Source organism: Rattus norvegicus, chromosome 7 (genome assembly GCF_036323735.1).
Source record: "Rattus norvegicus strain BN/NHsdMcwi chromosome 7, GRCr8, whole genome shotgun sequence".
Taxonomy (NCBI): domain Eukaryota; kingdom Metazoa; phylum Chordata; class Mammalia; order Rodentia; family Muridae; genus Rattus; species Rattus norvegicus.
Window position 1 is genome coordinate 75,477,254 of NC_086025.1, and position 13,618 is coordinate 75,490,871.

Consider the following 13,618-nt stretch of genomic DNA (forward strand, 5'->3'; position numbering starts at 1 on the left):
AATTACACTTCCACAAATAATGGATTTTGTACCAATGGAGCTTCAAAGATGTACTTTAATACATAAAATCTAAATTATTATATCAATAAGGTCAAGTATCATTTGGATGAAAGTTAAGTGTGAAATGCACACTCGATGAGTTAGGAATAAGTACTCTTTCCACTCTAATGGGAGCAATGGTTTAGCACGTAACCTGGATATTGTTCGGTTCTCAAGATGGTTTGGAGAGCTGAATCGTGCTTCTGTATAAATTAGGTGTATGAATGGAGGTTAACAGAATGATTGACATTTTGTTCTACTGTCCTTCAAGGAATTCACAGTAGTATCAGTGGTGGAATGAAACAAATCTAAGGACTTGCTCTCCTCTATCTGCCTCCCAGGCTTAACACTTGAAAATTATTTTATGTTTATATTCATGGAAATAACAGAATCTTGAGGAGTCCATAGGAGAGTCACTTAATTTTTTAAGTTAACTTATTAGATACAGGCCTATTGCAAGCTATTTAGGACTCTTGTTTTGCTACCGTGTAGATTAAATGTATTTACCATTAACTCCCTTATCTCCCCAAGAACAAATTGTTATGGTTACATGCTCCTGGAATAGTGTGTGTGTGTGTGTGTGTGTGTGTGTGTGTGTGTGTGTGTGTGTACTTATTTTCGGACATCCAAAAGCCCTTCCCTACCATCAGTTATTCTCATCTCTTGTATGTTCATATATTTGTATGTTTCTTTGTTTTATTTATTTTAAATCATACAATACTTGATCCAAAGAATGTTACCCAGAATGCACACAGAAAAAGCAGGTGAAATCAAAGAGCTTTTGTGAGTGGTTGAGGTGGGAACACAGAGGGTTACACATGTAATCTTTCCCCCATCTGGTGCCTTCTGCCCCATCTTTTCCACTCCCACATCTAGAGCAAAACTGAAGGCTCCTTTCAAGAAGAAAGTGCTATCTCAAGAAAGAAGAAAACAGGTGACAGCCATATCCTGTAGTCCTTATTGAAATCAGGGTCAAGAGACAGGCATATAAAGAGATCCAGCCTTTGATTGGACCAGGACTCTAGACCGGACATCAGGTCTTGGAGTTGCATGATATGTGGCACATTGTAATCCAAGATTTAACTCCCTTGCTTACCAAAAGGTCCTGAAGTCAGGAAAACTGCTTAATGATGCCAGATTGACATTCTGATGATGTCATGGCCAGTTCTTTTTTTTTTTTCATGGCTTTTCTTCATTTGTTCATTCTAGTGCTGATTTATTAAGGACCAACCGACTGTATCAGAAATCATGTTTGGCATGTTTGTAAAAATAAGGCCACAGTCCCTACTTTGTAGAACATTAATTATAGAAATGTCATGCAAAATTTTCTGGGGAAATCCAAGAAGGCCAAATAATTTGCATTTCCTACAGGACTCAAAGAAAATGAAGATGCATAAATAGGTGTGGTAAAGGGCAGGGGAAAACATTTAATCCAATAATGGGCATCTGTCTTTGAGTCTTCCAAATGCAGCAAAACTTTTATATGTTGAAGCACAGGTAGGTCTGCTGCCTCTGATCCCGCTGCCTTTGGCTGCCTCACCTAAAGGTTCCTACGTAACCTCCTCCAGAGAGCCACCTCTAGCACTGTACTCTAACACCAGTCTTCTCTACTACACAGAGAATTGTTTGTTTTATACTTATGTTGAGTGTAACCGGCAACTGAGTGACATCTCATTAACGGTGCTGAAGGAAGGCCTAGATGGACAAATGCGAAGGGGGTCTCTAAAAGATAGGATAGCAAGATGCTGCTTAACTGCTTCCAAGTTTCCTTTGGGCACTGATCACCATGAAGAGTAGTACGTTCTTCTCATGGGCACTCAAGTAACTATGAGAGGCGCAACCTTTCACAATTGTGGGATAAGATAGGCTACATTTTTTTCCGTGTTAACCAGAGCAATAATTCTGTAAATCCCTAGAGCTGACCTGCCCTCTAGCTCAGTGGTACATACTCCCTGACATCTTGGGATTTTGGAAGATCACTTCTAATGTGTTCTCTTGTACAGAGGGGAGATGGGACAACAGCATGCAGTTTGTGCAAAGAAGAATGTCTGAGCACATCCAAGAAACAGAAGAAAACAAAAGTTTATGTGATGAACAGATTAGGGGTACCTGTACCAGAGAATGTCGACAGAATATGGGTTTCATCTCTATGAACCATAGAATCGTGTGTGTGTGGGGGGGGGTGAGTGTATGTCTGTGTGTGTCTGTGTGTGTGTCTGTGTGTGTGTCTGTGTGTGTGCAAGTGTGTGTGTCAATATGTATCCAATGTGCATCATGTTCAAAAACTCACAAATTTCTTTGATTAGATAGCAATTTACCCAGGATCTGCTTTACATCGCATAAACAAGCACTTCTGGTCTTACCTTTTTGGGTTCTGGCATATTATTAAAATAAATAGTGTAGATTCCACTCTTATTAAAACCAGCTTGATATACATCTGCACAGTCTCGAAATGGTTTCTCTTCTTCTCTTTTTCCTCCCTTTAGCAAAACTGTACATTAAGAGAGAAAGATTTAATATGTAAATAAGAATATGAGTATTATGACCACCCAATGGACTACAAACATAGCAGGTCTTTGTTACCTTCACACAATACCGACACTGCATATACTGAAAAATAAAATATACTGCCTATGAAATAACTGGGAACTTTAAGATACTGAGAGAAAAACCTGTGGATCAATTTCCAATTACTTACTAATTTTATATCAATTTCTTTATTTTGGTTTTGCTATATCTTCAAAACTTCATAATGACATTATTATGTAATGCTTCCCATTTTTAGCAATTTATGTCCATGTTTCCTATTAAATTTATGAACCAGTCCTATTTAAATTTCAAAGAAAAGTTTGATTTATTTGTTGCATTGTTGGAAATTCCATGTTAGCTATATGCTCTACCAATGAGTTAGATACTGCTCAAATCCCAGGGTTAAAAAGATGCCCAAACAATTAAATGTATAAATTCTAATTAATTCTTTGAGAACTTTCTATCTTCATATGGTAGCTTTTGATTGAGTCACCCCTTACTTCTTCTAGTGCCTCCCATTCCCACCCTCTTGACTTTCTGTTGTTGTTGTTGTTGTTGTTGTTGTTGTTGTTTTGTAATGACTCACACAGTCAGATACGTTATGCCCATATACTGGTCAGTGTAGGGCTACCCACTGGAACATAGTCGACCTACCAGGAGCTGCACTCTTAAATAAAAGTAATTCTCCTTCCCTTAGAATTCGCCATAGGAATCCCTGTTTCCCCTATGCTAGAATGTTAACTGGCTTGGCTGCATGAAGGTCTAATGGAGGCAATCATAGCTGCTTTGAGTAATGTGGTTCTGTCATGACAGAACAACATTGCTTCCTCCAGCCTTCCCTGACCTCTGCCTCTTAAGACTTTGCCTTCCTCTCTTTTGCAATGGCTCCTGAGTCTCTGTGAAACGGGTTGATTACTATGTCCCACTTCTAGCTGAACCCTTCACAGACACTTATTTTCTGCACTATGACCAGTTGTGAGTTTCTGCATTGACCACCAGCCACTGTGCAAAGACATTTCTCCAGGGATGTCTGAGAGCTGGGTTAGAGAAAGAAATTCAGAGTTTGACACTGCATCCATTTTGCATCATAATAGTACATTTAGCCCTAAGGCTTGTGGCCTCTGTAGCCATGGGTTGTTGGGTACATTTACAGTACCAGACATTCTTCTCTTCTTGTAGAGTAGGCAACAGTACAATCAGAATGAAGTTGCTTACTCTCATGACACTTGTAACCTTATCACACTCTTGGAACTATACAGAGAATAGCTCTAATTAAATTTATAGGCTCTTCTGATTTCTAGAATTTAAAGTAATGGAATTCTAAATTTATTCCTAAATTTAATTCCTAAATACTAGTAGTTTGCTCATTTTGTGTCATCTATGTGATGATTTGACTTCAGGATATTAAATAACACACAGAGCTCAATTAAAATTTCTAGGTTTTTAAATTGGCTTATAAATTTATAAACTTTATGTTTCTCTTTCTCCGTATGTTTGCGTCTTTATTGACATAGGGTTTCTTTGTATAGCTCTGGCTGTCCTGGAACTCACACCATAGACCAGGTTGGCTTTGAAATTAGAGATGTGCTTGTCTCTGCCTGTGCCACTACACCTGGTTATTGTTTTATACTTTCAAAATCTAGGTGTTGTAATAACTTTGACTTTAGTTATTTTTTTTTAATTTCTAGGACTCTTTCATCTAAGCCCACATAACACTACTGCCTGTGTTTGATCATTTAAAACATCCACATTACATTTGATGTTTGAATTCTTTCTTTAAAGAAGTACTTTGGCCATGTCATTATTCCATTGTAATGAAAGCTAATAATGAGGTTTTTAATGAGAAAAGCCTATTTCATTCAATGAGTTTCTCCCATTCTTAAGTTGTCACTAGTAAAATAAAAGTACAAATTGACCATTTAATAGTTTTTGGCTAGAGACATATGTGCTGTATAAAACATTAATGACAATATTTTCTAACTAATATATAATATTTTAAAATTGGTTTCATTTAATTAAAAATTTTTGTAGGGGTACTCTGTAGTTAATGAATGTTTTCAATTATTTTAATTCACAATGTTTCTATAAAATAAAAAACATCAAATATCCACCATAAGTAACTGCTATTAAATGGATTTGATGATGTGAAAAGGCTCTAAAATACTGGCTTGATTTAAATGTAACTTAATAACATTTTCCCTTTATAAGTAATAAGCAATCTAGTCTTTATCGAATGAGTAATGCTAATGTAAATATTTTAAACTTTTAAAACTGCTAGATTATCTTCCAAGAAAGCAAAGTATTTGTGTGAGGTACATTGCTATAGTGTAAAAAATATAATGCTTAATAATTCATCATTTTATATGCAACTAATACCTGTACTAATTGTTTTTGCATAGTTATATCCAAAGCAATATTCTAGCATGATTATAAAAACAACATAGTCAACACAGAATAAGTGCACACACTGGAAGGTTTCATAGTGAAGCATGGTTCTTGTTTTGTTTGTTTGTTTCTATCCTGTCTAAATGTATGCAAAGAGCCATTTAAAACATATAGGTAGATGTTTACTAAAAATGTCATTTTTAATGACACTGAACATCTCAATGACATATCTAAAGACAAAGAAACAGTTTGGTAGAATTTGCTTATGAAACCTCTATGTTGGGCCATTAGTTTTCAAAATTGATTGTTCCTACACATTTTATACTTGATCTCTTCTTAGTACAAAAGTGAAAATTATCTTCATCAAATGTCCCTAACAGTACTGTGGAGGAAGACAACATAAAACTTATTATGACATATGAAGATGAAAGACAGAGGAAAATGTGGTAAATTGAAACCCATGGGGGAAACTCAGTTTCCTTTTTAGGGTGAGAAAAGAAGAAAGTTCTTTATCTAGCAAGAAAATGTTTCTCCCATTGAACACCACTTCCTGTTCTCCTGTATGTGGTTATTTAAGGGAAACACAATTTCCCTCCTTTCTTCACTTCCTGTGCCCTTTGCTTTTCCACTTCAGGAAGATGTGGGTGAAAGGGTTGTGGTGTGGTAGGGAAACCTTTTCACAGACACAAGGAAGGGACAGGTTGTTTATTATATTACATTGTGGAATTTGTGGCAGTGCTGTCTAAATTAGTAGCATAAATTCTCTACCTAGGACAATATACTATGATTAAATTTTTGTTGTTGTGGCAATATGAGTGGCATAAATCTTCAATTTGATCTATGTTTGAATCAGCATTTTTGAAAATCTGGCAGATACTCTCTCCATAAGAAACTTTCTTTCCCCACAACTAGGCTGCTTCTTCTAGATCATTATGATTTTTTTCTTGAAAACTTTGATTTAGGCTATATTTTTGATGGTTAAAATATTGAAAAAATGAACTTAATTGAAAAGATTCATTCACTGCATATTTTTAGTATTTTTATTTTATTTGGGGCTTAAAGAAGAACCCATCTTAATGAGTAGATTACTTCTAGGGGTTCATTAAAATTAATCAATTTATGAAGTAGTTGTAAATATTTCTGAGGCAGGCATGTAATCACAAACAAAGCAAAGTCAAGAATAGTAATGCTGGAGAAACAGTAATTAGCACCACTGATATAATGATCATAGAAAACATTGATAATAACAACATTTCATTTCCCCTCAATTTTCTGAAATAAATACAATGAGAACATGGAAGTCCACAGGAACTATTAGCTGCTAAAGTGTTTCTCTCCTCAAGTTCAAACCCTGCAGCTTATTATATCCAGGGGAGCAAAAATCATCTGGTCATTTGTAGATTGTATTGAATAATATAACTTATAAAAACTTATAAAACTTAATTGGCTTATTCCATTCATTGACTCAATTGGAGTATAATAATTGCTTTAAGTCAAAAAGCAGAAAGTCATTTCAGGGGATGCTGTAATCTATCTAATAGTGAATTTTCAAAGACCTTTAATGTTAAAATGATAGCATTTTGAGACATAGACTATATTTTGGTTGTTTCTATTTGAATAATTTCACTGTGAAAGATTAGAGTGCTCTGAAATTTAGTGTCATACTTAGATATTATGAAAATGGGTAAAAGCAAAGAAAGACAATAAAAAGGAATATTTTGAACTTCATAAGTGTCTGAAAGAGTGATAAGCTTTTTACAGAAATTTTAATACTCATTAGGCCAGCAGACCCTAGGGGAGTGCATGGTAAGCAATAACACGACGCACAAAATTAATAGAAAAGGCTCTGAGAGGCATCGGTTAGCCAGAACTGTAGCATGATCTAGAGACTGGCTCTATGTCTTTGGCTATCTCTCAGAGACTTTGAACTTCTGGTAAAACTAGACAGATCTGAAAGCATGAATTTAACCCTTGACCTTTATATTGAAAGTTTCCTCTTTGTATATTTTCCTCTCCTATTCTGTAGTTCCCAATGGGTATATCTTCCCCCTAACTAAGAGTCCTGAACTTCTGCTTTAACCTGCCTTTCCTAACATCCCCTTTCTTCCACCCTACTCATGACCATGAGTCAGGCATTGAAGAAGGGCTAAGGTTGCATTTAGCATTTTTGGTGATCTCTATCCGCTGTCTCCTCATGAGGCATTTGCAACCCAACTTCTTCATTACAGTATTATCATTTCTGGATTCTTGAATCTCATTTTCTATAGTAAGTATCTCAAATGTTACTTTTTTTCAATACTGCATCTCAATCTGGTCTTCTGCCACTCTTTGTATTTAATCTATGTAACTGGTTTCCTATGAGGATTGAATTCCTTTGTACTTCAAAAGGCGTTGTTCCTTCTGTATCCTTCTTGACATCTCTTTGTACTTCAGAACTAATCATTGCTTCTCTTTCCCTTTACACACTGAACACTTACAGCCTCACTTCTCTTCCTCTAAGTTCACCACCCCCTTCTTTATTGTTTTACCTGCACATTAAATAAATTTGGGTGTGTATGAGGATTACTTTATACATTATCTATCATGGCTTCAATGTATTACAGAGATGATTATAATATAAAAGAAGTCTTGACCTCATATTTACATTTCTATTTATTTTACATGTTTTGTTCTTATTTATCTTTCAGACAGTCCCTCCTGCTACCCCAGCTTTTATTCAACTTAGGCTAGTCAACCTATCAAACAACATTTTCTCTCCTCCCTTTATTGATCCCTTTCGTTTCCCAGTTCTTATCAATGAAAAATGAAAGAAATTACAAATAAACACAACAATGACCTGACGGTGCTATAATTGCTCTGTTTTCTTCATGTCATTTCTTATTAATTAATTCAACACATATTAAGTGAATACCACCTAGGTATAGCATTTTGTCTAGGCAATAAAGATGCAGACAAAAGGATTATCAAACGTTTTCAGTGAGATCACAGTCAGAATTGGGGGTTGTCTAGTGTAGATCTTTCTTAATAGTTGCATGAATGGTAAGTAATTTCTCATGACAGTGGAAAACTCAGCTCTTTACTGGCATAACTAAAGGTAAGACATGATCAGGTTTCCAACCATGTGACCAGAAGATGTGTTTCTTTATCTTCCTCATGAGTCACTTTGTTGGTTCTCTACCTGGTCACGGGATGGTTGGCACAAGCCTCTAGGGCTATCGTATTACAAGTGTAAACAGAGTATCAAAAAGAAAGAATGCAGATAATTGTTATCTTAAAGACATATGTCAAGTGCATTGGGAACTTTCAAGGAGAATGAGCTCCATCTGCCAAGCAGACTCCAGAGAGCTGCCTCCAAGAGATAGCACTTAAAACAATAAAACCTGCAGAACAGCTCAACAGAGGTAAACTTAAAGAGCCTGGTATGTCAGTTCAAAGACTTCACTCATGCATAAATCAGCCATAAATCTAGAAAGGATTGAGAAAGGGTCATCCTTCATTCTATTCATTTAGTCTTATCTGGACAATCAAATCCTTGTCATCTAAAGCGAAGAGCAGGAACATGAGCAGGTGCATGTCTGTCTGTCACCAGGCCACATTCGGTCAGTAAGCAACCGCAAACTGAGACCAGCAGCTGTTGACTGTTCTTTGCTTTTCCCTTCATTTGACAAACCAATCTCAACCCAGATGGTGTAACGACCACCCAATTCACTCTAGGGAAGGGCCGGGAAAGCTGAGGCAGAGGGTCACTTGAATTCAGATGAACCTTCAAGAAAAAACTTCCTGGAATGTGGACTTATTAATTCTTAATCTTAGCCACCCTAGAGAACACAGAGATCCATTAGCCTTGCTTCAGAAGGCCCTGGCTCTTCTTTCTAGCCACTTCCCAGTAGCTGCTGTAAGAAATCAATTACTGAGACATTCTTGTAGGACTGAAATGTGGTGAGTGAGTCAAACCTTTTCAAGTTTCACAAATACTAAAACACACATGTATAAAATTATTTGTTCAAGGAAAAAAAACATAGTGGCATTTTATGACCCAGAATCATTAGGGAGATCCCAACATTTGGAAATGACCTAAACCGGTGGTGTCAATAGGTCATTGAAATTTTGGGAACATAAAGATAAGTTGACTTAGGACAAATAGTCTCACTGACATACCTCATCCTGTACTACCCAGGCAGGCATATGGACATTAACAAAAACAAAATCAAACAAACAGTAAAACAAACAAACAAAAACTTCTTGACTTTGAAGACCTTCCCAACAGAAAAAATCCAAATCATTTAAAGCGACTTTCAAAAGTAGAAGACAGCACTTTTTGCATTGCAAGGGTGTGAAAAAATGAGTTATTTACAGGTAATCCAACGTCCAGCATTTGTAGACACAGATATGAAGATGAAAGCCACCTTTTTGGTGATGTTACAGCCTGTGTGCAAATATTTATAGCTACAAGAATACAATAAAGTTGTATGCTTAGAAGTGTGTGGTATTTTGTTGCATTTAAAATTAGTGTGCGAATGATAAACATCTGTGGATTGGTAACTTTGTGTAACAATTTTAGCCTACAGAAAACAGTATATAGATACTCACATAGTATATATATATATATATATATACATATATATATACATGTATATATATCACGTAACATATATATCATATAATAATACATACATTCTGTTCTTAAACACTCTTAATCTGAAGTCTGAATTAAGTTAGCTGATGTTCCTCTTCTTTTCAAAGCTGCCGATGGATGCGTCACATGCTCTCTCTGAGTTACTATATTATCACTTCAATTAGCATATTTTGAAACAAACAACTATTTGATCTTCATCTAAAATACTTAGGTATATAGTAAATAACCTATAAATTCTTAACTTCACAGTGGTACAGTAGTAATCATAATCAATTCAATTAGTGTTCATTGAATAGTACCCAGTACTACATTCTGAATTTTGTACGTGGTTTGTTTTTTTTCATTCCATCCTTATAAACATCTTAACAAGAAGATTTGGAATATATTACTTATATAAACTAAGGCTCAGTGATACTGTTTGATCTCATTAACACTTGTGACAAAGCTTGTGGATGACAATTATGAGAGATGTGGCTGTGTTTTGCTAGTCACAATGAAGCTGAGCTCAAATAAAACTTCAATACATCATCTGACCTAGATGGGGCTAAAAGGCTATTTTCAACTGAAAAGTCATACCCAGTTTCTTGGGTAGTTTGACAGAGGCCTTAATTCTGAATTAGTACAGGGTTTTCTCTCAGAAGTAGGTTGCACAAGGAAGTGATCAGAGGCAGATGTGACAGATGTTGACATACGGATAAAAGGAGACACAGGCAGGAGAATTGGCCATAAGATGGGAATCCTTGTCTGAAATATGCATATGTGATGATCCACAACTTCGAAAACTAACTTGATTAATAGGAATTAAGGGGTTCCTGGAGCTGGGCTTAGGATTGGCAGACAGTTCAGTGGCAGCCAAGCAGTCTTGTACGCAAGAGGCTCTGTGTTTAAATCAGCACTACAGAAGAACCTCTAGTCTCATGCTATATTTCTTTAATACGAAAGAATAATGGCACATAGTTCTACTGTAGTTTGATTGGTATATCTATGTCCTTTTGTCAATGTCCCTCTAATAAAAAATAACTTGTCTGTAAAACTTAATGTATATTCACACCCCCAGTTTTAAAATAAGAGCAGAACAAAAATATTTGGCTAAACATTTAAAATGGAGATTTAACTTTGACGATGTAGCCATTTATTTCTCAGAAATTCTTTTTCTCCATTTTCTCTTTGGGGTCCCAACAAGCAGTTATGAATGCTGTGTGACCTCTGCCATTTGTTCATGAGGTCACCTCACTGACAATGATATTTCAGGTTTCAAGTGTGTTAATTTCCCATGTAATGTTTCCAGCCTGGCAGAACTGTATTGATTTTACACAAAAGACTTCCACTGCCGGTGGGAAAGCTTAAGAGGCATGCCTTTATGCTCTATTGTGAGCCTTACAGATTTCAGCCAAATCTATTAATGTGGAACGAACGTCCCTAGATAATGCTAGAAATACAGAGTCAGTGTCAGATGCCCCTGAATACTGGTGCACCAGGAAGTCTTCGAGGTTTTAAAGAAAACAAGGGCTGATGGTCACCATGTGACTGTCACTTTGTCTCTGACACTTGTGATATAATGAACTTGAATTCTCGACTGTTTGTTCAGGGACTACATATGGTTCACATGATTGCAGAGCTTCCTGAGGTATTAGAAGACAGGGAATGGTTGATTAGAACCATGAGGTGGGTGGGATGATCTAAGATACCAGGCAGGTTCTCCAGTGTGTGATATTTTATATTAAGCTACCTACCGGCACAGATGAGGCTACAGCTGATGTCCTTGTTTCTGGCTTTTTCTGTCTATGCCCCTTTGTACTGTCTATTGTACGCACACGGTGTACCCAATAGATACAGAAACTCTGAAAGAAACATCCAAGAATGATGTATGAAAATTTATTTTGGTTAAGATTACCTGTGTGTATGTGTGTGTCCATATGTTTAATTAACTGGCCACGTCTCCTTTCACAACTGCATCTCTACTTAAAACTGAACCTAAAGTTCAAGTTCACTGTTATGTAAAAATTCATTCTAATGTGGAATTAGAATGTTTATTCTTATGTATAATTATAAGTTCATGTAAAATGCATAAAATATGCAAGTTAAAAGAGACCTGACATTGCTATTACCTTAACAATTTTGATTTTATAAATCCATTATAAATGTGGGTCATCTTTGGTAGGTCTCATATTAATAAAACTCAACATAGGTAGTATACCTAAGAATGTGACTGCCATAGCCATCTCTAGGATAAGATGATAGAACCCAAACCCAAAATAAAGTAATGTTTTCTTCCCCTCCTCCCTCTCCTTCCTCTCCTTCCTTCCGTTCCTCTTCCTCCTCTTCTTCTTCTTCCTCCTCTTCTTTTCTTTTCCTCTAGCTCCTAGCTCTTCCTCATATTATTATTATTATTATTATTATTATTATTATTATTATTGTTGTTGTTGTTGTTGTCATTGCTGTTGTTGTTGTCATTGCTGTTGTTGTTGTGTGTATTGCAGACACACATTGCCACAACACTTGTGTTCAGCTCACTGAATAATCTTCAGGCATTGGTCTTCTCTGTCCACTGTGGGGATTGAACTCATATCATATGACTTATACATTAAATAACTTTACTTACTGAACCATTCTGTCAGACTTTAAAATTTTTATGTATTAGGAGAGTTCTGAACATGTTTGGCAATTAACTTTAAAAAATATTATGATAAAATATTTTGTATGTATTTAAAATTAAATAAATAGAGTAATATGTCTCAGATTTTATTCTTTATCCTCCATTCTGAAAGCATAAAAATTTCCCAGATATTTCATTCTATAGTTGATAATACATATATAGTTTGAATTCTTTAAGGATGCTAATAAAGTGTTTTTTCTATCAGAGTAATTAAAGATGTAACGTCCTATGTCAAACTAATGTCTGCTGTCACAGTGGAACCTGGATTCATAAAATCGCTACAGAATTTTACTTGTGTGTGGTAGAACAGTTTACTTTTTCAAACTACTTGTGCTTTGTTGAATGAACTGAGTAAGCTCTGGGCTCACAAGAGAACCCGGGAGTGAGTTTGTTCACCATTATGTTGGAAGACCAAGGGACTCTTTACACAGGCCTTTTCATTGTAGGAATGCCCAGGCCTACCTGGAACCAGGAGACAGTGCTTTGTAAAAGTTCATCCAGTCTCTGAAGCTGAATCTAATTACAAAAGATAATCACGAGATTTCAAATCTCCCTCAAATGATGTGGTTTACAAATAGTTCATGCATGAGGTCAGCAACTGGAGTTTTTAATGTTGTTATCACCAGTGCAGCTATCGACTATTCATCCCTTTTTATTCCATTCACAGAAATTATTACTTTGAGAAATACAGCTAATATGTTCCATCTAGAAGGAGAAACACGCCATGTCTAACCGTGAACAGTCACTGTCCCCCAAAGCCAGTCAGTTTTATGAAAGGAAGTGCTAGACAGCATGGCTCATGTTACAGAACTTGTGAATGTCAGACATATAATTGTCTGCCGAGATACAGCATTTCCCCTGCTAAGTGGGACAAGCCCTCACTGTAGTGTGGAACTGATGTCTGTGCTTATTTTCCTTTCTCCTGCTACCTAACGTTAAATTGTGCATTACAAGTGGTCAGCAAATACATCAAATATTTCCCTTGCTCAATGAAAGGGATATTTCCTATTTTCCCAATATTTATCTGAGTGGCTTTCAAAAACTTTTCATTTCCTCCCACCTCTTGCCATGTTTTTAGAGTCATCCTGAACTCAATACATGCAGTTCAAACTACACCATCTCTTGACTAGATGATATACTTCATAAGCTCAATTGACACTGCACAGGAGGTAAATTCCTTTCAGATGGTAGAATTAGTCTGAGAACAGAGCCAAAGGACACTGAGGTAGGAGGAAGGAAGCAGATGCTTTGGTTTACCTTCTTAAAGAAGGCCAGAGACTGAAAATAATGCTCACATGTTCATACCATTGTAATCAGCCTCTGGGAAAGGCACTTTAGCCCAAATAATGCAGAGCAGTGAAAATTTATCTTAT

General features: G+C 36.2%; 1 protein-coding gene across 4 annotated transcripts in view; it reads right to left on the reverse strand.

Moving 5' to 3' along the window:
- The window catches only part of Angpt1 (angiopoietin 1), a 252,738-nt gene that overhangs the window by 61,295 nt on the left and 177,825 nt on the right, over positions 1-13,618 (reverse strand). For all 4 annotated transcript variants that reach the window (XM_006241609.5, XM_063264352.1, XM_063264351.1 and 1 more), the window contains exon 5: positions 2,403-2,530. In XM_006241609.5, coding sequence (XP_006241671.1) covers positions 2,403-2,530 — 128 coding nt within the window. The remainder of the gene's footprint in view (positions 1-2,402; positions 2,531-13,618) is intronic.